At 39.0% G+C, this 25672-nt stretch overlaps 1 protein-coding gene across 2 annotated transcripts in view; it reads right to left on the bottom strand.

Annotated features, from left to right (window-relative positions):
* The window catches only part of CELF2 (CUGBP Elav-like family member 2), a 550097-nt gene that overhangs the window by 302246 nt on the left and 222179 nt on the right, over window positions 1–25672 (bottom strand). For both annotated transcript variants that reach the window (XM_010407804.3, XM_010407802.3), the window contains one exon: window positions 8122–8157. Coding sequence is in view for 1 of the 2 variants with exons in the window: in XM_010407802.3 (XP_010406104.1) it covers window positions 8122–8157 (36 nt within the window). In the remaining variant the exon portion in view is untranslated. The remainder of the gene's footprint in view (window positions 1–8121; window positions 8158–25672) is intronic.

Here is a 25672-nt window from a genome sequence, read left to right as displayed (position 1 = left end):
AGTTTGGGGCTCAGAGCCTACTGCTGACCACAGAAGAAACCTTAGGGGCTGCCTGCTTCCAATGGCAAGACATAGGCAGAAAAATGGGCATCATCTCACAGAGGCAATCTCAAGTCAGCAACCTCAAAAAATAAAAAAAACAGGCAGCAATTACTGCTTGCAGGTCTCGTGTCTGGTTTTATGCAACATTTCTAGTCCCACTGTGCTCGTTGCCTTTTAAAAATGTGTAACATTTATGGACTCCAGTAAAAATGTTTTTAATATAATGTAGATGAAGTATAAAGTGTTAACCTTGAACACCAGGGAATGTGTTAGGGTTTTTTTTTTAAAACCTCTTTCAATAATTTACTGAGAATTGTCTAAGATTTGCTTTCAGTTTATAGCAAATCTTTTGGAAACATTCAAATAGTCACAATTTTTGTAAATGCTACAATAGCAGTGATTTCATAAATAAAAGCAATACTCAGGAGGCAGAGAATGTTGAAGAGAGCATTAGACCAGAGTCTGCTGTCTTAGGAACAGCAGTGTGGGTTTCCTGACATTGCTCCATGCACATCTCTTGCTACTGCTTTTCTGGGACCAATGGCAAGGATGATGCTAAGAATTCTGTATATGAGCAGTTCACTTCTAACTATTTATAATACATATGATATAATACTCTATCTTATATAATATATGACACATGCCTTGTTCATGCTACACCAGAGGTACTAAGATAAAGCTCCTCTGCCATGTTAACAAATCTCCCCTTGACTGAAGTTGCTGGTTTGCTTCTCCAGAAGCTGATATGTGTACATTTCTCTTTCCCCCCAAAATGTATATTTACATCTGGAGTTATTCCCACAAGTTTCATCCTTTGCACTGACTTTCTAAATAAAATTATTCTTATAGTTTTAAGGGCTAAATCCACACTTAAGTAAAGGATAAGTACAAAGCACTAACTTGGAGCACAAGTATTTCAGCTGCGCTGGGAAATAAAGTGAGGAGGGGGAAACAGGCTTAGCATTTTAAGTTGGTTTCATTTGCTGCTTCTTACATTGGAATGGCATCTCAAAATCCACGTGTAATGGTCCCTTTCTCTACCTTCATTCAAACCCCTTTTCAAAGGCTCATTTTTTGATCAAACCCAAGAAATACCATTCTTGTGTCAGTCAAATGTTCTCCACAGGCCAATGTAAATTTAACTTAAACCAGCAAGATATTGCAGTGTTATTAAGTGGGACAGATAATGAACCTAAATAACTGCTCAATCTCGTTAGTGTGGCCCTCACACACCTTCTGTGTTTCTTCAAGCCCTGCTGCTTAGCATTCATACTGCCTGATTTGAGACTAAAATTAGATTATAGGAATGCGTGCTTTTTACAAGAGGTCTTGTATTTGTTCCATAAAGTATTTAGTACTCTTTAGGCACTGTGTAAATAAAAATAATTGCGATCTTGGAATTCACCTTCAGCAATGGAAATGGAGAGATCTAAGTCCTTTCATTTCTACTGCACATTGTCCTCTTTGGGCACGTTTAGCAATGCTTTGTAAAACAAGTTGAAAAGATGCTTGGAAGTCTGGTTAAGGTGAATAACAGAAAAAAAAAAAAAGAGAGAAGGGAATATGTCTCTAGTTTTAGAGCTTCACAATAGGGAATAAAAACAAAAGCTCTACCAGACTTTTAAGATAAAAATCTGCTGTCAAATTCATTAACGTTTGTGGGAGATGCCTACACTTGCTGGGTAAAAAGGGTTGTGGGTTCCAAAACCAGGACTGAGTAAAATCACTTACACTCAGTTTTAAGATTCAAAGTCTCCATATAATTAGGAACCATTTCAGGACTGCTGTGATTTCTGAGGGCTCTACACTGTGAGAAGAGTTTTTGCATTCTGGGTCAGAGCTGTATCATGTCCAACAATGATTTCTGTCTGACTTTTCCCCTCCTTCCCAGGATCTATATTTAGGACTTAAGTACGAAATATTGAAAGTTTTTTTGAGGTTAAGCATGCCAATGTCCTCAAAACTCCAGCAGGCATCAGCTTACGTCACTTGGCACTTTAACACTTGTAAAAGTCAGGCTGAAATTAAAGCTATCATCAGGTGTGACATCTAGACTGTGCTATTCCCCCAGGCTCCATTTTCAGGCAATGGAGGAAGAAAAACAATTCCCAAGGTTATTCACCTTGTCCTGAGGTGAGGCCCCTATTTCTCTCCATTTCTCCCTGGTTCTTTTGACAGAGGACTTCTGTGAGAGCTAAATTTAGGCAACGTGAATCCTGCCACTGGTATCTTAGTAATTTTTGAATGCAAGTCATCAGTAAGCACATATGGATAATCACCTCTATGCTCCTTAGGCTCCTCTTAAAATTTTAAAAATATCTCTTTAGAAAGGGATCAGATTGCACATAAGTGTGTTTTAAGATTATCATTAGCTGTAAAAAACATATTTCAAAATAGCTGTAAAACAACAACAAAAAAAGACATATTGACAGCTACTACAAGGAATAGCTCCATGTTGCATTTTAAGGATCTTGACGCTTTACTTCAGAAAAATAAAAATTAGAATAGTGAAGAGACCTTGTGTATTATTTCCTCAAAACCTCCAGATATGCTTACAATAACACCAAACCTGTTACCATCCCAAATAATTAATTTATATTCCAGTGCCTCAAAGACCAAACACCATCAGGGCATTCCTCTACAGCAGATATAGTGGGCTACAGGCAGTCCTGCTTGCAGTACAGAAAAGCAGCTCAAAGGTTAGATGAAAGAAGTAATGCTTTGAAATGAGGCAAAGAGAAAGGTCAAACATCAGATTTTTTTTTACTTTTTTTTTTTTTTTTGATAAGGGAGTGATTAGTTAAATTCTCATCTCATTTCAAAATAATTACTTTCTTTAGAAAATAGAAGGCATCCAGATTTCCAAATTATGGAAAATCTGCTCTTTAAGACAGTTGACTTGAGAACATTTAAATATCGAGGACTGGAATCTTTTTCTTTTCTTTTTAATGGTGTGGTTTAGGAAAAGATAGAAGATGATATCATTTCCAAAGACTAGCTCTGGATTACTGCATATAGTTTGACATTCAAGATATTTTAATGTTAGCAGCACTGCCTGCCATCCGGGATGAGCAATGTTTTCTTGACCAATTATTTATAAGCCTCTAAAACAAGAGTGAGTTTTGAGAAGGAATTTATTTGAAGGTGGAAAGCAAAAGTTCTCCATTAGAAGAGAGGGTCACAAATGGACTATGCCAAATACCTGCTTTATATAAGGGAGAATAAAGCTTCAGTAAATATTTGGTGGAGGTATGGAAAATTCTGTCATAGTTTGGCAGAGACATGCCTGGTGTAGGCAGGTGGGCGTTCAAGCCTGACATAACTGGCAAAGCAGCACCGGTGACATGAGAGGACATGAAAACATGAGGGTTGAAAGGTATGACCTGTTGTTCTCGAGGGAGAGAAATTGCTTGCCAGAAGATCTCAGCTGGGAGGGAGCCAAAAGAGCAAACATGGAAGGTAACCCCAACTCCCACGGTCCGTGCAAACCCAGTGAAAACAGCAATTGAGATGTGAGGTTGGTCTTTAGACCATGCCCCTATTACTGTCAGGAAAAAAATCTTTTTCATTTCATAGTAATTAAAATGCTCATAGATGTTTTATTAACTCACTCTTCAGAGCCACATAGATTTTATAATTCATCCAAGCACTTACAAGTAGTTACTTGTGTTAGGCTGTCAAGACAGAAATGATTCAAAACCTTGTGTACTGAGCTTCTTGGAAGACATATCATTCCCTAACACAATGGTATTAGAAAGACTGCTGACAGATAGTGATCAAGAGATTTCATTTTGCTTGTCATATGGTGGGCTGTCAATTCTTCTTTTTGCTTTAGATAAAAGCTTAGTTGCATTAGGTTTCAATAATGGTGAAGTTGCAGGTTAACATTTTTCAAAAGCACCAAAGTGACTTCAGTACTTAAATTCTATTTTCAAAATGCTGTAGACACTCGAGAACAGAACTCTCTACAGCAAATGGAACTTAGACATTAGTAAAGAAATTTATGGAATGGTGGAGAATAAAACCCCAGCTCAAGAGGGCCAAAGTTTGCACCCTACTCCAGACCACAGGTATAAAATATATTAAGTTTGTAGATTACTAAAATTAAAGGACAAGTCAAAGATTTCCATTTTCATTCTGAACACACTTGCTTGTTTTCACATTAATGTATCCACTGCAGATTTCCTCCCATGCTTCTAAAAAAATTTCAAAATGACAATTTTAAGGTGGCCTTCACCTCAAAATACAAGTTTCCTTGAGTTTTGCTCAAGATTTAAGCAGGTGATTCAGTGATATTTCTACAAAATTTTCCATGAAAAATATATATGCAAATAATTAGCTTGATTTTTTTTTCTTATTTTAACAGGTTAGAGAAGGAAGTGACCATTTAAACTTTACACCCCTTGAGTCAAATGAAAAATTGAGCCAGTACACTAAAGTGGAAAAGTAGCCCAGATTTTCCTTCTGTTAATACTAACCTAGTATTAAGCAAATAAATAATCCATGCGGTTAGTCTATATTTAAAATATTTGTTCTTCTTTAAATATAAAGTAACTTTCACAGAAACAAACAGAAGTGGCTAGAGACTGAAATAATTCCTTTGAAATTGAAGCTGAGTATTTTCTCCTTTAAGCTCCAAACATCATCTCCCTCATGCCCACAGGGCTTCACACTGTGCTCCAGGACTTCAGCGTGTTCATTCACTGCTCCCCTCCACTGCTGAGCTCAGAGGCAGGTCCAGGAAAGGCTTACCAGCTTACAAGCTTAGCTTCCCCAAGATTTTGAAGTTTATCTCCATTCATTAATTGTCATTTTTTAATGGTGACTTTCTCAAGTTAAACTGTATTTCTTCTAATACTTTAAGTTTGCTCTGTCATTGCAGGTACTGACTATGAAGTGTTGAGAGCAAACACAGTTTGAAACAGAACTGCCATAGCAGCTACAGAACATCTAAAAGGAAAAAAAAAAATAGGCCAGACCTTTATTAAATTTTAAAAGTATGCCTTCGCTACACTCTTGTAAAGATCCAAATAGGGTATTCAAATCTCTAGGGATCACCAGTATAATTTCTTTATCATGTTCCATTTAAAATTTAATTACGTAGTCTACAACAAGAAGTATCTGAGTACTCTAAATAGGTCATGCAATGAACAACTTAATATTATTGTAAAGTTTTCCTTGTGAAGATCTCTTCTTTGATGTGCTGTTGCTCACAGAAAGCCTTTCTTCAAAAAAACAATATACATTCATAGTTATAATAATGTCATTTAATATAAAAATTGTAAAGCTTCTTTATCACATTTTAAGTTTGAATTTTCAATTCATTCTCAAGCCTGAGCTTCCCGAAATCATCAGAAATAACTGGTAAATTAGAACTGACACAATATAATTGTACCGAATATTTTTATATCTTTCTACAGGCAAAGTTAATCTATTATCTTTCCTACTAAATTATGTCCACCAACTCACATTTTTCTATTTTTGCCTATCAGTGATACATATACTTCAGTGGCAAGAAGAAGGGTGATTTCTTCTTCCTCTTAAATATAATCATTAGAGAACCATCAGCACTATTTAATGAAAAATGAATATATTAAAATGCCACCATTTACCAAGACACTTTGTTATATTTGCTTTTTTCAAAAAAATCCACATATGTAACCTCTTTTGGTTACTACTGAAGATGGGAAAATATTCAAAATATACTCCTGACTCCTATACTTCTGACTAATTACAGGACTTTATGTGAGCAAATCCCTAATTCCACCTCTTTAATTGAACTATGAAAAAATCAGAAGGACTTTTTGAGGATTTTTTTTTAATGACAGCAACAACGACAATAAAAAATTAATGCCACCAGCGCCTAAACTTTCTTGACAGCCAGACAAAATATTCCAAGTACAGACACATCTGTTCACACTTACGTCCTTTGCAGTGAAAACCCTTTCACCAGATTTGCAAGTGCATGAAAAGGATTTGAGCAATCCTGGCCACAAATATATTCAAGAGTCATTACTGCTCTGGGAAAAGGCATCATGCTTGCCTGGGCAAAGGAGAGTTGGATTTCCAGTGTTACAGGGGGCTTGCTCTGCCCTACTGGACAAAATACAGTGATGGGAATCCCAGCAATGATGGGAAAGTGGTTATTAACTTTGTCATTTCAAGGTGCAACACCTAAAATTTTATAAGCTGTAAAGTGGTTTCAGGGTGAAGGTGTCAGAAGATGTGGTGTTGGTGGGGAAATTAGACTATTTCGCTGTTATGAATTAATAATAGCAAAACAATTCACTTGACATTTGAAAGGAGAACAAAAAATATTAGATTAATACATCACAACATAAGATTAAAAACCCCAAGGAGCTGTTTGCTTAGAGGAATGCAGGAACAGGTGAATCCTGGAGAAGGCTGGAGGACAAGCCAACCTGTGCCTAGCTGGAAACATTTGTTTTAAATCATGACAAGATCATTTGGTTTAATATTTATAACACAGTTACGATGCCATGTGCACATTGCTGGTATAATCTGATTTTACTTGTGACATCTTGCTGCAGTTGAAATTAAAGCCTTGTGGTAATAATTCAAAAAGCACATTTAGACAATCATTAATGGCAAGTACGAAACGGGATGTTTATTCAAACACTTATGTGTCTCATTTTGACTTCAAATTAAAGTGGAATTCATTTCTGCAGTGTAAGGACTCCATGTTTCCAGTATATTAGTCCTATAATACCTCACCAAGTGCAGTGAAACGGGAAATATTTTAGCACTAAAACTATTAAAAGATACAGCTAAGCATCAATACTGAGATTCCTGACCAAGGAGGTGGCTACTCTGTTGAATCCCAATTCTTTTTTTTTTTGTGTGTGTATGAAGAAATGCAATTATTTTGCAAGGAAGATGAACAAAATCTTTGGGGCCAGGTAGGCCTGATCACTGGTCAGCACTTCAAACACATGGCAAAATTTCACCAGAATATTTGCTTGCACAACCACAGAGACCAAGTGACAGTAAACCATAAAAAAAAAGTATCTTTTAAATGAACAAATCATATAAAACACACAAATTTGTACAAACAGAACAAAGAGGTACATTGCAGAGGGTGAAGTGATCATATATAGTGAAAATATACATTTTTACAGCTTATCAATATAAAAAAATCGACTAATATACACCACACACCCCCTAAAGAAAGGCAGATATTTTTTTCTGCCTTAGAATCAGAAACAACTTGCATGTATTGCCATGCTTAAAGAAAACTGTCCTTCCTGTTGAAATATTCTTTTAAAATTATATATTGTTTGAACTACAATGCTGCTTTAATCAGAGGATAGCAGAAGCCCCCAAAACCATAACCCCACTAAAACCTCCTGCACCTCAGAGTGCAAAACCAGTGGCAGAAAATACAAGTGGACTGAGAGCATCTTTTTTAACTCACCAGGCATCTCTGCTAAGTGACAGATTACCATATCAGATTTTTTTGTTTCCCTTCTCTCCACCCTTTTCTCTGTCTGCATGATTACAGCATTTTATTGCCTCCTCTGACAATATGTAGGCAGGTCTCTCTTCAAAAACCTCTCTCTCAGCCTGGGAGTCTTGTCTAGTTCTATTATTTTATGAAAAGCCTTCTCAGCACAGAAGAATTTGGTCTAAGCTGCTTTCCTGCCTTCCAGATGAAAATGCCTTAAGATCACAGCGTTTCTTTCCTCCTACCTCCAAGTTTCCCTCCTCTCATCCCTCAGGTGAAATGTAAAGCAAAAGCCAAACCACCTGCCATGGGTATAATTGCACAGCTGGAAGGAAGCCACAGCTGGGATTTTTCTCATCAGGTGCACAACTGTGCTGAGCCTCAAAGCAACTTCAACCCGTCGCTTTAAGCTGTGTGGGCTTGGCTGTGCCAGTATTTCGGTGTAATTTGTCTGTCTGTGGCATGCAGGGAGTGTTCTCCTCTCTGCACCCCAGTTTTCAGTATCCCAGCAGTTTTCCTCAGGAAAAGGATCATGTTCTGGCTCCAAAGGTTGTGCTTCTTTCAGCACCTTCTAGACACTGACACACAGATGCAGTTTAGAGGAACTTGCTTACCTTGGTAACGTTCCAGATAACTCTGTGGCAGTCTCTCTGAAAGACACAAAGGGAGGAAAACTTAGTTTGTGTTTTAAACAGCTATAAAATTTTAAAGACGCCTTTATACCGCTTGTATTTTATAGGACTGCAGACACACATCCACAGCTCCGTACGCAAACGCGTCACTGGCGGATGCGATTCCCCCGATCGTATACAAAAGAATGTGAAAAAGCAGATGATGGAGTGTGATCTAAGGATCTCATCAGAATCAAGTTCTCTGTGGTACAATTACTCATTTTTTTAGGCATAAAATTATCACTATTTCAAATGCCAGCACTGCATGATCTTACATAGACAAAACGTAGCACTGGGCCAATTTTCCGGTGGAAAATGTTCCCTTTTATTTCAGTGCTGCAGCAAAAGCAAGGCATTAGACAGTTCTACAATCAGGTTGTGCACTGAGAAACTACCATGCTAATGTTAAATCTTCTTATGCTGGTCTGCAACAATAGTTATTTTCTGAATTTGTGACTTTTCATCCAGTTTACTTGTCTAAAAACCTTTTGTGGGTGTGCAATTTATTTGAAGGAAGCTGAGTGCCAGATAGTGGAAGTGGGCTAATGTAGTGGTTTGTCACATTAAAGCACAATTAAATACATTACCATTACCTATGTACACAGTCCTTAAAATACATCTCAGATCTACCACCACTGTGTGTCCTTGTTTCCCTCCCAGCACATTTGCCTAGACCTTATCCAAGCATCAGGAAAATAGCTGGATAGCTCTGTTTCTCATTTCTCTCCCATACATAGGACCATAAAAACCAGCAACAAGGCATAAGGGGGCTCATTGTCTTAGATTTGACTGGATTCCCATCTCATTCCGCAGTTTTCTTGTGCAGTTATGAAATTTATGTCCAATATATAAATTTGCTGCATGAAAGGCAGCTGGTGGGTTCATACCCTGTTTGCCTCAGCTGAGATGCAAACTGCAAAATTTCACCTCTGTCGATGGAACTTATGGTATGGGACAATTCTCAGCATAATATTTTATTATTATTATTTACAGCTGAGGAAGAGAAAATCCTTTCATCCTCTTTTACAGTTGGGGGGGAACCTTTTTTGTAAGGGCAGGTGGTAGTAGTTAAGACAGGTCCCAAAATCTTTCTTGCCGTAACAATTTCCAAAACTATGGGCCTAGTGATCTCTTTGTTTGGAACCAAACCTATACATTTTTGTTGCAAGAGTATGAACCTTTTCCCATATTCTGAAGTCACTTTTCTTGATGGGGGCAACTACAGAGTTAATATATTTAAACCACAATAATTCAGAGCTCCTCTTCGGGAGATCTTTCTAGATCCCCCATAGTTTTTGGCACTATATGAACTATGAGCAGCTATGAGGGTATAATTTTTTTAATTATAAATTATTATTTTTATATTGGACATCACACAGTGACACCGAGGCTTTTTCCTTAATGGTTACTGGCAATTGTAGTCTCCATTACAGTGTCAGAGGAAATGAAATGGTCCCTCTAAACATGCCTGGCTTTGCATTTTCAGAGTGTCTATCTCCAAGCTGTGCAGTTTGCTGGGCACAGAAGGTTGCCTTAAACCTCCCAGTGCTTTGCTTCAAAAGGCACAGATCAGAACTGTGTTTGGTGGTTGCAAAGAAGATTAAACAAGAAATAAAAAATGGCTCATGCTCTTTTCTGGCATGCAATACTCAGCAACAGTCCAGCAGATATTTAAGCTCCCTCAGAAAAAACTAGTTCCCACCCCAGCTAAGGCAGACAGGTAAATATTTAGCAGGTGTCTGTGATGAACAAAGTCCATGATATAAATGACATCAAAGGTGACAGCCAGGAGCAAGAGGAAGTGAATATAAAGAGATAAGAAAATGAAATTAGAGTGGATCAATACAGACTTGGTTTCTATGGGGTTATTTGATACATCTGTACATTTTATATATTTTATTTTCATTAAACTCCTCACATTGGTATCACACCGCCTTATTTTCCAAGCCCTACTCATGATTTATACAGTTCAAAGAATTAATATGATATTTTTTGTAACCTATCAAAGAACCGAATCACTAAATGGTTCCAACAGTCAGGACTTTTTCCCTTTCCACCGTTAATCCCAGACATCATCTCTTTTCATTGAAATGCATATTTTTTGAAGGAAAGAACCTGGATCTGGGTATCTCTTTGTTTCTTCTTCTAAAGGGGCTCCGTAGCCTTTAGCTACCCATTACTGTTCTAATAACAGAATGGCACAAACCTTATTGCTTTAGGGTATGGCAGCACATTTTATAAAATAGCAGTTGCTCATCCAGCTTAAAGAGACAACCTGGCAAATCATGGGTGGGTACTGCAGGAAGCGTCAAGAAGCAGAATCATGTAGGTTTAAAAGTGGATGTTAGACTGGAACCACACTCTCAGCCTCTGAGCAGAGCAGTGAGTGATTGGTGCATCCAAATTTCTAAAGATTTTCATTCTTGTTAAATAACCCTCTCTACAAGAGATTGTGGAAACAATTATTAAATAGTCGATGCAGTGGTAAAAAAATCTGAATGTGATCAGAATGTTAAACAAAGACACTGCAGATCTTTAACATATACATTTTTAATGTAATTAATTGTGTTGCCAATTTCACATTTAGTCAGATCAAATTCAATTTTTGAGCAAAAATATGTAAGGTAACACTTTTTGAAATACAGATCCAACTCAAATAAAACTCAAACTCACAAGTAAATGAAGTCTGATTACTTCCCAACTGTCTGAAGATTTCATTGCTTCTCATCAGCTCAGTAAACACTTTTACCATAAAAACACATTAGCCCCCCTTTAGATTGTGAAACCAAAAATATTATTTTCCCAGAAAACAAACACAATTATCCCCCCTATGCCACTGGAAGTAAATGGTACATGGGCTGCTGAAGAGGGTTAATGTCCACTGTAAGTGTTCCTATAAATATCAGGAATTGAAACACCACTCTATAAATATATTTCATGACAGTTTAAAAAAGAAAATCTTTTGGAGCAAATTGCTCATCAAGAAAACCCTTAAAGTTTATTTAAAGATAAAAGATACTCATTCTGTAGTCATTCAAGAAATCGAAACTAGACTTGTATAACCAGTTTTCAGACCCCTAGTACTCCCCAATGGCACACACAATAAATATAACTCTGAATTTACTGTATGTAGAGGAAAAAAAAATTTCTTGGATGAAAACAAGAGGATAATACTCAAAGGGAGAATGAATATAAGATCATGTATTTTTACATCCTGTCTGTGATATGAAAGGATGACCTTGAAAAAGAGTGAGGATGGAAACTTGAATGCTTTGTCAGAGCTGCCCTGAATTCCACTGAAATCAGCTCCAATGCAAATGGGATGAGCTAATGCACAGCAGTCCTAAGGCCGGGAGAGGACCAGGCTGAAGACCCTGGAAAAGCTGTTACAAGGAAGGTGACATTAGGGAAGAGCAGGGCAGTATTTACAGGGAGGTCATTTACAATTTCCAAACATTTTGTGTTCAGCTGCAAAGGACAGATTTGGGACAACGTCATCTGTACATATGGAAGATGTAGGTGCTGTTGAAACCAGGACAGTGCTGGGTGGGAGGTCTGCACCCCAAAATATTACACCCTCCCATGGGGTCTTCCAAAGAAGCAAAACACAGGTTTACCAATTGTTTCTGAGACCTGTGAGGAGATTTGACCTACTGCAGAGGCTCTGCACTATCGAGAGGACCACGTAGCTCTTATCAAAGCCCAGAGAGCCAGTGTGGGTGAACCAAGCACCACACACGCAGTTTGTCATTTCTCTCTACAGGCTGAGAAATCCTTCCCGTAGGATTGGAGTAGGATGTATACCAAAGCAGAAAAGTATAAATATTTTAGTCAAAACCTTACAGTGAAGTGGAAGTGGGAAGATCTGCATAAAGATCAGCAAACAGACTTTATTGCCTAATAGTTCTGTTTAAAAAGAGTTGTTCAGGAAAAGCTCTTCATAATATCTGGAAAGTGTTGTGTTTATATTAAATGTTTTGTTCACTGAGAAATCATATGGTGTTCTTCTCTCAGAGGCTGACTGGCAGCTGTTGTTACCCACCTACATGCAGGATTTGGCACAACACAGCTCTGAAGTTTGACTCTGCAACATTTTGCAGGTTGCCCAGAGAAGCTGTGGCTGCCCCATCCCTGGAAGTGTTCAAGGCCATGTTGGAAAGGGCTTGGAGCAACCTGGGATAGCGGAAGGTGTCCCTGCCCACAGCATGGAGCTTGGAATGAGATGATCTTTAAGGTCCCTTCCAACCCAAACCATTTGATGATTTTTGCTGTGTTTCTGCAGAGATGTAAACTGAGGCACAAGAAACAGGGCAGGTTTTAAAGGGCACCCAAGGTCATCTGATATATACTGGGCTAAATGCACACCAGTAACCTGAGCAAGTACTGAGTTCAAACCATACAAGTCAAGACTACACTTAGAAATCATCTCTTAATTCTGCAGGATCATGACCCTTCATGATTTGGAAGCTTTAGGTCTCCACCAAGAACAATTTTTGTTCTGAAAAGGAAAGCATATGGATTCTAGCTAAGCAATCTGTCAGGGCGCTGGGGAAGATGCAAAAAAAGGCAGCAACACATTCCCGCAATCGTGTTACCGTTCTTCCTTTTCCCATCTCACACTTTGGGGAGAGGATAAAGCCCGCCTACGGCACACAAGGCACATGAGGATAAGGGCGAAGCTGGAGAAGGGATATGTATGGTGTGCTAATAAGAATGCAGATCAAATGCAAGAAGAGAAGCCCCAGGATGCAGAACAGGGGATTCTTCCAGTTTGGAAAGAGGTGAGTTCTAACCCTGAGTCCTAATCCTGAGGTCTTGGTTTTAGGCATCAGAGCCAGCAGTCAACATTTCAACAAGGAGGGTTAAAAGGTCCTGTCTTCTCCAGGACAGGTGAACATGATGCCTTTGATTCCCTGGGATGTACAGAAGCAGAAACTTCTGTTACTTGTGCTCATTTTTCTTAAAGCAAAAAAAAACCCCAATAGGTTAAGCTGGTATTTCTGATTTGGGTAAAACATTCAACCCTTCACTAAAGAGAGTCCCACAACTGACACAAGCATTGATCTTACTGGAAGGGATATATTTGTAAACAGAAAAAAGTACATGTTGAAGAGAAATGAGTTATTTTGGATGATGACTTGAAAAGTTATGAGTTTTTTTCCAGGAACATCCATTGGGCATAACTGGATAATGCCAAGGGTGCGGATGTGTGTGACAAATTGCAATAATGTTGATAACTAGGAAGTTCTACCTTGAAATATTTCCATAACCACGAGTTTTTCTTTGCCCCAGGGGCAAATCTGACTTGCCAGAACAAACAACTCACCTGATTTTTTGACCACTCTTTCCTGGCTCTGCCTACACACAGGCACTGCACCACTGACTGAGCAACACAAGAAAATCGGGGTAGAGAAGGTTCCAAAATTTGTTGTTGAACAACACCCCTCAACCAGACCACCAATAAAGCTTTTCTAATTGTAGGGTCCACAATTGCAGACATGTTCTCTGCTCCTAGACATGCATCAGTAATGTGGCAAGACAGCCACTAATTGTCAGTATAAAGCAGAACTAAAGAAAAGTTTACAAAAGGATAAGAAGGATTTTCCACTCGAAGCAGGGGAGAACAGATGAAGAGGAACTTTAAATTAGCTTTAAAAGGAAGGTCGTATCAGGAGGAATATAATTACTTTGTCGGAGCTTCACCAAGACTTGGGAGTCAATGCCTCTACTTTTTCAGAATGGTGCAGTGGGATTTTTAATGACCACAAATGGTCAGGATATTGATTTCACATTCCAGGTGAAAAATGGAACCTCCAAAGACACATTGTTGTCTCTGCTCTTCCTAAAATCACATTGGGGACTGCGTCTGCCTTGACTTGGAAGAATTAATAGTGTGTATTGAAATACCGTTGTGAGACACAAGATATTTCACTGGTCTTAAATTGGATAGTTTCTCAGATTTGTTAGCGTGAAGCAACATAAACTGGCTACATTTGGATAAAATATAGGGTTTAAATTCTGGATTCAGTTTTGCTGTGATTAATTTGATAGATTTCAGAGAAGGTTTTGTTTTCTCCATATCACATGCTTTTTACATATCTTTTTGGTAGAATTGTTCCCTATGCCAACTAGAGATGAAAATGGTCAAAACCAATTTCATCTTTCAAAACCCTTAAACTATTGAAAACTATCAAGCCTTCAAACTGATACTTCTGTAAGTATTCTTTCACACAGTAAGTAGCAAATAAATACAATGCCATTTTAAAGCTTCACACCGAGCTTAGCTACCTAACAAGGATCACACATTTGCAGCAGAAATTCTGCATAAACAGTCTCTGAATGTGCTATTTAAGTACAAGCTAAATAGTCTTTTTTTAGGAAGTGATGTAACAAGTTCATATGTAAAAATCTATTTCTATGCAATGTGACATTCTGGAAGATTAGCTGACTGAGATAAAGGACATGAGCAAACATGCTTGTTGTTTTCTCCCACAATTATTTTTAAAAGCCACATTTTTCAGTATTCTAAATTTGCTACTTCTGAATTTTTAATTCCTCCCTAGGTATGAGGAAGGAAATCTCTATGTATTCAGTGATTTACCTGCCACCAAAACTGTTCAAGTCCAGTGTACATCCTGTGTACAAATAATACCCCAAATAAAAGCTGCCTTCATCACTGTGACTAGTTCATATTTTATAAAAATTAAGTTTTTATTTAACCTTCACCCCAACGTCTCTGAAGACAGCAATATTATGACTTGCAAGTCAAAACATAATTCAGGCCAAATTCTCACTCCTTGCAATTTAACTACAACTCCCAGCTCAGATTTTGGCCCCTAGTCTAACTATCCACCAGACATCGGATGAAACTTCTCTTTCATACATCTTTTGCTCTGGTATTAAAGAACAAGATAGAAATTATGGAAGAAACACAGCAGTGTCGATTTTAGCGACTGGTAATGGGGGCATGGATGGGATGCAATTCCAGGGTCATCAGGGAGAAATGCCAGGGCATGGAGAAGAAATGAAGGAAGATCCCATTCTGGTGCTTTGCTCCAAGGTCAGACCCTGCCTTCATGGATGTGGCTGTTGCCATGTTTTCTCAGGCAAGTGTTGCATTTTGAAAGCTAACAGCTTGGAAATGAAGAAAAAAAGCATATGGGTACAGGACTTGGCTCTCTAGGACACAGCAAGCAGCAGGAAGAACATGGGGGAGAATCCACCATGGTACCAACTCCAACACCCTCACCCTGTTAGTACAGGAAGAGAAAGAAGTGGTGCACAGGCAACTGCCTCAGGGAGCTCAGTAGGAGGCAAATACCCTCTGTCTCTCTCCAAAATGAGAAGAAAGATCATCCAAAACAGAGCAGATGTTCCTCCCCATATGCTCATTGAACCTGCTGTAATCTCCCAGGGTAGAAAATCTTACACATTTGGTATTTGACTGACCTGTAGCTCATGCTACAGTGCCACTGGTGCAGTGTTACTTTGCCACCACCTCTTCTCCCTGTGCCAAGGAAAGGAGGGGAATCATACCCAAAGTCTCAGTGGCAACTTCGGGTCAAATTTAGTTGAACAAATATAGAACTGCGGGAGAATTCTGGGCCACGTGCTAATTCTCCAGAAGAATTATGGAGTCATAAAACAGTTTGGGCTGTAAGATCATCCCATGGGCAGGGAACCTTCTACTAGACCGGTTTGCTCAAAGCCCCATCCAGCCTGGCCTTGAAGACTTCCAGAGATGGGGCAGCCACAGCTTCTCTGGGCAACCTGTGCCAGGGCCTCACCACCCTCACAATGAAGATTTTCTTCCTAATACCTGATATAAGTCTACCCTCCTCAGTTTAAATCTGTTACCCCTTCTATCACAACACTCCCCAATAAAGAGTCCCTCCTCTTTCTTTTAAATCTTCTCGGGTACTGGAAGGTGCTATAGGTGCATGGAGCCTTCTTTTCTCCAGGCTGAGCAACCCCAAGAAGTCATACATTCACAAGGTTGCATGAGATATATGCAAAAAGACACAGAAATTATTCAAGTTCTATAGATGGTGATAGCCTAGATTATTTCCTTAGTTTCTGACATGTTGTACAGGGCTTCAGTTAGTATCTTCTGATATTCAAAACTTTATCTGACTTGTGTAGGGTGAGAGGCCCAGTTATGTGTACAATTTACACAAGTGTCTTTGTGGTGAGCCATTGATTGGGTCAAACGTTGATGTCTTCAGTGATGAATGCTAAAAAGAAAAAGCCACCCTAACAACTGTTTTCTGTTGAATACCCACACCTCACTCTTCCTGCCCATATTTCCCTCACAAATCTCACAATGCCAACAGTTCAAAACTCTGGTGTTCCCTGGTGGTAGATGCTTTCACTAGTATACACAAACTTCAAGCCACTCAAAAAGTTTGGAGGCTTTATTTAAACTTATTTCAGAGAAGTAACTCTTGATTCTTTGCCAAGAAATGCCAAGCTTGGAAATGGCATCTCATCCCAGTCCCAAAATACTTTACTGAAGCTAAACAACTTGGATACTTCAGCTATTATGTATTCAAATAGTTACTATTTTCTTAGCCGATGCAGACTGGGCTGAGACAGCCATTTGGGGATCTCTGAAGTTTTGTGAAGCTCAGGTACTTCTAGAACAAAGTGAGATGCTAAGTATAAGTACTTTGGGAGAACTAATATAAGTTAGGAAGGGGATGGTCTTGTTTGCCCAGTTCAGTATGCAGAAATACAGGCATTGGCAACTACCAGGGAAAAAACCCACTAGTAAAACCAAACCAACTAAAAAAACCTCAAACCAACAAAAACACCCCCCAAAACAACAACCCCCCTGAGAATTCCACAAATCTCCAGGCTTTGGGTGAGCGCAGGCTCTTCCCACTTTCAGTTTTGAGAGCGGTGCACTCTCGCTGTATCTTTCCACTCAGAAGGAGCAAATTCCAGAAATTCCACAAGGTCAACTCCTGCTGAAGTTCCACACTGTAGGAGGGATGCTGAGCATGGCCACACACTGTACCATGGGCAGATGCAAACTCCTCTGCCTACACTGCCAGCTATGGAAACAGAAACCAGCTCTGAAAAATGCTGCTGCTACCTTAACCCTGACTCTGGAGAAGCATTCAATGGCTTTGGAAAAGCCCCTGCTCTTCTACAGCAGAGTTTTTATCGGATGGATACAGGAACTACTGAAAACAGCTTGTCTACCTGGAACACGAGTATAGCCAACATTTCCTTTACACATCTGTCCATATTGTCTTTTCATCCCCCTGCTGGAATAGTTACTTCCTTTTTCTGGTTGTTAGTCAAGGTAAGTTTACTTCTTAGCTCCTTTCTGTCCTGACATCTCCTCCTCATAATCTAAAATACAACGATACCAGGTTGAAATATGGAACAGGAAAAATGTAGAAAGGACTCTGAACAAGCCTGCCAGCCAGCAGTCTGTGTCCCATTAGCTGCAGTTCAAAACAGTCCTCATATTATTTCCATAAATACTGCGGTATCTTCTGGAGTATCGCAGCACAAACTGCAACAGATGTTGGATGCTATTATTTCTTCATTCTTGCTCATTTGTTTTTCATCTGTTATTTTTTTGCCCTCTTTTTTTTCCCTCTCGCCACCTGTCCTCCCACAAATCAGAAATGTTAAAAACAACACAGTCAAGTTCTATTCTTATTGGTCCATCTACCACTGACCAAAATTAATGGGACAGAAGAAGAAGAGAGATTAAGATCTAACTCCCTGTCTTATTTCTGACCTTAAAAGGATGGGTTGAGTTTATTTTTGACAACCCTAACCAGAGAGAATAAATCTGCTGAGCTGTCCACCTCAGGAAATTGAAGTACACAAGTACCATTGCTCTTTAACAAGTTCATAAATGTTACTGAACAATACATCGATGGTGTTGTGAAATTACGATATAAAGTGTTTTACAGTGTAAGTTACCAGTGATATAAATCTACAAGCAAGCCCTTTTCTCCCCAGCCACATCCAAACCCAAAGATGTTCAGATAGTACTTTAATGGCAAAAACTATTAGGCTGCAATATGTAGCAGGTTCATCTATTAATCATCAGACCATTTATGTTCTGTAATTCTACCAGAGTTAAATAACATGGACTACTAAGTACCTGAATCGGCTATTAGCAACCATTCCTGCTCATTAAAACTCACTTATTTAGACTTTAGCAATGGTAAATGTAACCAGCCCCGGAGGAGTGTCACAGTGCTTGGAAATGGCACATTAAGCTTCATTTACCCAGCTACACTTGAAGGCAGAGGGGGAAGGGAAAAATACAGTGACAGTCCATAACAAAGCTCAGAAGCTTTTTGAAGCTGCATTAAGAAAATGACAAATCTTACAAAGAGAGCCATAAAGCTTCCTCAAGTACAACAGTTCGGCAAGGAGCTATTTATCATAGTTTGTTGAAAAGACTCCTACGTTTGATACTATTGGACTGTGAGAGATGATTATTAAATGTAATTACAGAAATAGCACAGAAATAATAGTTTATTGCAGAGCATAAGCAACACTGTATTAACAAAGAGGAGTGGGGAACATGTTCAGCATTTGCAATGGTATCATTAACTTTTCTGGGAACACATACACAAATGTATACACATTTGATTCCATGTTGGCTTCTGCTAACCAGAATTATCCTTCAAGAATTTCTGATCCGGGTCAATGCATCTGTCTATACTTGGAGTGAGAAAACAGGAGCCAAAGTGGATTGCTATTTGGGTGTCAGCTTTTATTCCTTTCCTGCTTAACACAGATTTATTAAAAAACAATCACATCCTGCTGTCAAGAAATACTGCTCACATTTGCTTATTAACAGCCCTGTAATAGATACATTTTTTGCTACAGTGCTGCCATTTGAAGTGAATGATTTATTTAGAACATTCCAGTTATCATGAGATTCTCCACGCAGTAAAACAACAAGTTTTGATTTCTTATTGCTACCTGCAGGAATAAGTTTAATTTCTATTATACCTACACCTCACCATGTTTGCTTGTGTACCCAGCCATCAATTTTACCTTTTCTTTTTGCCGAGTGATTCCACCCAATTTCTTTTCACTCTTGAACATATCTGCCAGTCACTTCTTGTGCACTATTGTCCCTCTTGGTGAAACCCCTTTTTTTAAAACCATACGGTCCTTTCAGAGAGCCTTCTCTACTGATTTGGGGTAGGCATCCACACTTTTCCCAAACTACAAAGACAAAAAATCATAGAAGCACAGCTTCTTACAACTGAGGCTATAGTTTGTGCCAACAAGCAGGGCAAAAAACCAACCCTATCTCAGCAGTTCAAAAGATCCCTTCTGGTCCACCAGGTTCTAGGCTAAATTAACTCTGCTGCTGGCCCAAGACTGAAACATTTTGAAAAACTCTGTTTTGGAAAGAAGACATTCAGTGACAGATGGGCTTTATTTATTTTTGGGTAAAAGGAACAGCTTAAAACAAGTTGGGAACATGGGAGAGTATCCTGGCACATCAAGACAAAGGCTGAAAACATCTGACGTACTAAAGAGATGCAGAAATTACCATCACAAGACCGTGCACACGTTCAATGGTAACGTGGTGCACACTGAGCCCTGCTCTTTCAGTAATGACCTGTTTTGGAGCAGGAAATGCAGCCAGTAGTTTTGAAGCTCAGCAGCCTCCTTTAAGCATCTGTACTCCCTCTTTAGTTCACTGTGTAATGACAGCTTAATGTATTACAGGCAACGCTGCACTCAAAAACAGGAGCTGCGTGCACTCAGCTGAAAGAAAAAAGTGAGGCTGTGAATCAGGTGCAAGAGAAGAAATCAAACTCTACCTTTAGGTATTCACATTTCTGGATTTTGTTCAAAGCAGCATTTTCACATTGTCTAAAGACTCATGGGTTACATTTTCGAGGAGTTTGAATCTAAAAAAAACTTGTGGATAGATTTCTAACTAAGATTTCCAACCATGCTGAAGAATCCTCGGGAATTCGGTACTGATTATATTGAGATGCTAAAGAAAAAAATCCGGCTAGCCATCTATCTGCATCAGGAGACAGACAGGGGCATTCGGGAAAATCTCCCCTGGTCACACCACATCACTGGTGTAAAAGAAAACAAGTTTTCCTTTTGAAGGTTTTTGACTTGTTTGTAACAGACAAATCATTGCAGCAGCACTTTCCAACTGACAATTATCTTGCCATAATAGCTGTAAAAATAAAACAAAATCAACATGGATGGAATTTGAAGTAGGAGACCTAAATGATATGTAACTATATTCATAAAACTGCACCTCTGCTCAAAGTTGCTCTGCACACTACACATATGCCAGGATCTCTTAATCTGCTGCTGATGTGCTGCATATTGCGGTCATGTGCAATTACAGTTAGCTATAATTAAGAACAATTACTACTTTTATTTCTACACTTGTTCTTTAAAAAGCACAGTTGTAATAAAACTCCCCCCCCCCCCTTTTTTTTTAAGGTGAATATAATTATACATCCCTATAAAATCTCAAATAATTAGTTTCTTCTGGAAAAAATTTCATTTTAACTGTCAGATCTGCCATCTATAGTCAATAGAACACATTGTAAAAAAAATTCTATTATTAACCTTTTTTCACCCTGTAAATCTGCAAAAGAACTTGAAGAAATTGAGGAATTCATTGCTTGAACATCGAAAGACCAAATCCAGCTAACATCCCTTCCCCAGCAATAACTTCTTAATCATTCTGAAAAATTATTATTGTTATTGTGCTAGCCAACTATAACAATAATAAATTAAAGCTAGATATAAAAGGTATTTGGCGTCTCTCTATATTTTATAGGCTACTTTCCAGTCCTATTCTCATAAAAGAATCTCTCTACTGTATCTTTGTTTAGAATCTTCCCGTGATTACTAACCATGCAGACTGCAGGGAAAAGTAATTAAGTTTAATAGAAGCCACCCTCATTTTTGAAGCTGCCCTCAATTTAAGCCATAGAAGGAGAGTAATTAAATTTCATGCGTGCCACAGCTTTTAAATGAAGATATGGCATGTAAAATTCTCTCACTCTGTAACGTGTCTTTTCTGAACACTGCAAAATAAGTGTTGTGATGCAAAAAGATAACAAACTACAACCACCAAGTCATGTTAAGCTTTCCTTTTCTACTGGCCATCTCTTCCAAAGGGGGAAGGCCTTTTTGTAGATTAAGAACAACGTAATCTAAATCACTGGAATTGGGAAGCCTGCAGTGGCTTGTCCATCCTTTGCCCACGTTATCTGCTTTGATTAACTTTAGGTGAAAGTCTTGCAGCAGGGCCCACCTTTTACACGTTTTTAACAGATGTAACAGGTTTCCAGCTGCAGCAGAGACTTCTGGCGCAGACATCGTTTACCAAGAAGTTCCTCCTGCAAAGTAGCTGCAGTACAAGCAGGGACTAATGACCTTAATTTCCAGACACAGCCACAGATGTCCCATGTACGACTTCAGTATTAAGTCACCAGAGGAAAAAAATGAGATTAGAAAAGGCTCCGTTATTTTCCCAAACAATAGTCTTACTACTTTTACATAAAAATTCAAATTACAAACCAGGACTAATGAAAATATTTCACCCTTGCAAAGAGGAACTTACTGAATGGGGAGCTCTGACACCGAGAGTCATTTCCCTTCCCCAGCCCTGCAGGCTCTCTCTATATAAACAAATGTTTCCTTGCAGAGAATCACAGAAGTTTTGTCAACTGCTTTAATATAAATAGGGAATTTGAAGGCTTGAATTACTGTGAAAAAGGGAATATAGATGCCTGAAAGTCTTTGTTCAGAAGGTTAGACCGAGATCCTACATTTATAATTAGTTCACAAAAGGGCTCCCAAACTTCTTCCACACAGCCTCCTCTCCTGAACACACTACTACCAGGCTTGAACAAAACTCCTCTGCTGAAAATGAGATCAGATCTGAAAAAACAAAACTTGAGACAGATTTTCAAAGGTCTTTGGGTCCAAAGACTCCCCCAAAAGATGAGGCAGTGGGAAAAAGGAGAAAGAAAGAAAAAGGAGGGGAAGTAAATGTAGAGAGAATAAATAGATCCTCTGTTTCGGTTTTAAAACCCACCACAAATCTGCCATGTACTTTCTCAAGAGACGGGTTGAATACTCTATTTTAGCAGAGCAGAGAACTGACACCTGATGCACACCCAGCATTGCAGGAACCTGTCTGTACACAGGTGAGACTCACTCGCATTTCCTCTGCAATCATTTCTTTACCAGATTATCAAAAATGAACTCCCATAATAGTAAACAAGAGGCAACCAGGGTTTCATGTCTGTCTCCCTGACAAAGCCCATGATCCCATATCCATTAATCCACAGACTGTTCAATAAGCAGATCTGCACTTCAAATCTTGAAGCCATTGCTACTATAAATTGCGAGCAATTTGAGGAAAAGAGACTGAATTTGTAGCTATTTTTAGTTTGAAAGAAAGAAGATATTTGTTTATCCATACCATGACTAAAAAAAACTTGATTTTTTTGGTTTTAAAGTAACAAAATAGTGACAAAATTGCTGTTTAAATTATAATTTTTACTCAATTATATATTAAAGTGATCTTACCAGATGCTGGAACTAAAGCGATATGATTTTGCTATATTTACATCTAAGCTACAAAACATTTCAACATTTACAAAGAGAAGAAAGTTCTCTGCTAATGCCAGGAGAAGAATAAACTCAAATGCCATTGCACATGATGGCTCTTAATAGCTGGCATGAGGAGAGGAGAAATGTCTCTATAACAACAGCATCGAGGAAACGCATGTTGCAAATATCACATCACAACAAGAAAATTTTAATAAACGGTTTGTGGAGAGTGCTAACACGAGGACATAACATCCACATGCTCTCAAATGCTCAGGATGGATGTAAACCAAGTCAAGCAGTGGTCTATTTCCTCCTCTCCCCTAATCTGAAATGCCTCTTCCCATCCAAACCACCTGCTGTTCATGCCTTCTGCTTTTCTCACACATTTCCCGATCAATACTTAGGCCCTTCTGCTGCTGGCTACCAAAAAGACAACTCCCACTTTCCTCTAATATGCCCTCAGGAGCTTCGGCAGAAATGTAGGTTGTGGACTGGCTGGCCAGAACATTAGGGAGAAAAAATTAAACCAAACAAAATCAAATCTTCAGGAGCCTCTCTCCTCAATTCCCACCCACAGTGACTGCTAGGCTTAAAATACAACACCCATTCCTCATCTCATCCTCTCTTTGAAGGCTCTGGGTATCATGGGGTCCTGCTGCAATTGGCAAGTGCTCCAAATGTTGGTGGGATGCAGCTCAGCCTGTGATGCCAGAGCAGCAAGGCTACCCCAGGGCACCGGCATGCACCACTCAACTGGTTAAAAATTGAAACAGAGCAAACGGGAAATTTTCTAACAAATGCTTTGAGATTATGGAGCACACGTTACAGCTGTAACCACCCACAGCTCCCTCCCACAGAACAGAAACACTGACAGCAAAAACCATTCACTGCAGAAGCTGAAAAATAACAAAAAATGCAGCAGTAAGGATGAAATTGAAGGCTGTAGGTATTTTCTGCAAGAACTTCTGCAAAGAAAGAGAGGAAGTTTGAAAGACACAACAGAAGAGAAAGCACAGTCTTGGTTTGCAAGTTCATAAGATGTGCCAGGACTGGTGCGCAGACCTGCACTAGTTATGGTGTTCATCACCCATTTCTCGCTCAAAAAGGAAATTATATGTTACTGTAAAATGCTACAATAGTGGGTGGGAACAGAAGGACAGCCTCTTCTTTTTGTTATTAAAAATAACTAAACTAGACAAAACCTCAGATAACCTTAGTTAAAAAATTTTTCAGGTCTCTGAGGACAGCAGAGCAAAGAGCAGGGATTCAATGTGCCATTCAGCAGGGAGAAGGGCTGAGCCTTCTGAAATGCTCTTGAAAAAGGAAAAATAAAAGATAAAAAAAAGCAAAAGTACATGCTTTCCACCATGGAACTAATTTTTTATGTTCACTACTTGCAGCGATCATTCAGCTCTATGGATCAAAAAAATCCTACTTCTACCAATGTGCATGGTCAATCAGCAGGATATTCTGTTTCAAATATGAGATCTAAAGTTGTTTCTTTGATTTTTTTTCAGAAGTGTGACATAATTTTCCCCTTCTCCCAGTGCCAACCATGTTCAGGTAAATGTTACAGCTTCTGCAAGTGCAAATTAAAGACAATTATAACCTGGCTAACCTACTCCGTCGTTAAAATGCCTGGCACAGCTCATTTGCCCGTGGAGTGGAGATTTGCTGCTATGATATTCACTTGTGCAGGGAAATGCTCGTCTTTAGATGCCGTGGACATGCTGATTGCTCTGGTCGAAGAAGGCAAAAATGGAAGTGCTTTATTTGCCCCTGTGGGAAGGAGCACTGCAGTGTAAGAATTTATTGTCATGTTAGGCACTAATACCATTTGAGGAAATAGCTTCCATCTGTTCCAAAAATAGCACCACAACGCATGTGTATTGAGGAAAATTAAAGATCTATCTTTCTGGTATCAAGTGCTTGCAGTGACCATACCACCTGCATGAGGGAAAAAATAGGACCAGTGAGTTAAGGGTCTTAATAGACACACCTCAGGGGCTACTTCCAACCAATATTAGGGGCTCCTTATGCATGGGATCCAACTTAAGTCATTGCACCTCCATGGCAGTGGAAACTGGGTGCAACTCACAGAGCTGTAAACAAATCAATGCCAAAGAAAAAAGTACTGAGAAGAAGGAAAAATAATAATCAGCAGAAGTCCTTTAAAAGCAGTCTCAAATGCAGAGAACAGAAACCTCCAGCCCAACCCTCCTGTCCACAGCAGACTGCTCAACAACAGCTTATTTCCAGATGGGGAGTCTGTATTAGTGAGAACTCCCTACAGTTGCTTTATATTATATATAAATTATAGTCTCTTTTTGCCAGAAGCAACTCTTTTTGTTGCATTTATAGACAGCACAGAGCACAGCTACAGCTTTGAGGTGATGCTGTAAGTGTTTCAACAAGGAAAAAAAAAAACCAGAACCAAACAAAGAATGTTTCAATAGGAGTAAAAATTTCCTTATTGAAGTTTTACCCTATTTAAAGTCTTTACTTGTTTAGGTTTAAAATTTTATAGTAGGGACAAAAGGAGAGGGACATTTTCCCCCAGCTCAATTCTTCAGGAAGGAGGGGAATCAGAGCAGCTCTGCCATGCTGCTGAAAGGTGCAAAGCTTTCTTAGATATTATTAGTTTATGAAGCCATGGGCCAAGCTCCTCATATACAGAGGGTGTAGGAGGTGTGGAGTGCACTGGCCTATTTGAACAACTGGGCCATATCAGATGAATGAGTTGCAACCAGCTGAAATCCTTAATAAAGCCCTGATATCCAAGCATTCACTTATGTTTGTGCACCAGATTGCCATCAGTGAAATTCGAGCCAGAAGACAAATCCCACAAACAAAATCCCCACTCCTTTCTCATTGAAACATGACCTTTTCATTTCAC

The sequence above is a fragment of the Corvus cornix genome, chromosome 1A, assembly GCF_000738735.6.
Source record: "Corvus cornix cornix isolate S_Up_H32 chromosome 1A, ASM73873v5, whole genome shotgun sequence".
NCBI classification, from domain to species: domain Eukaryota; kingdom Metazoa; phylum Chordata; class Aves; order Passeriformes; family Corvidae; genus Corvus; species Corvus cornix.
The sequence above is the reverse complement of the archived record's forward strand: the minus strand, read 5'-3'. Positions and strand labels throughout refer to the sequence as shown.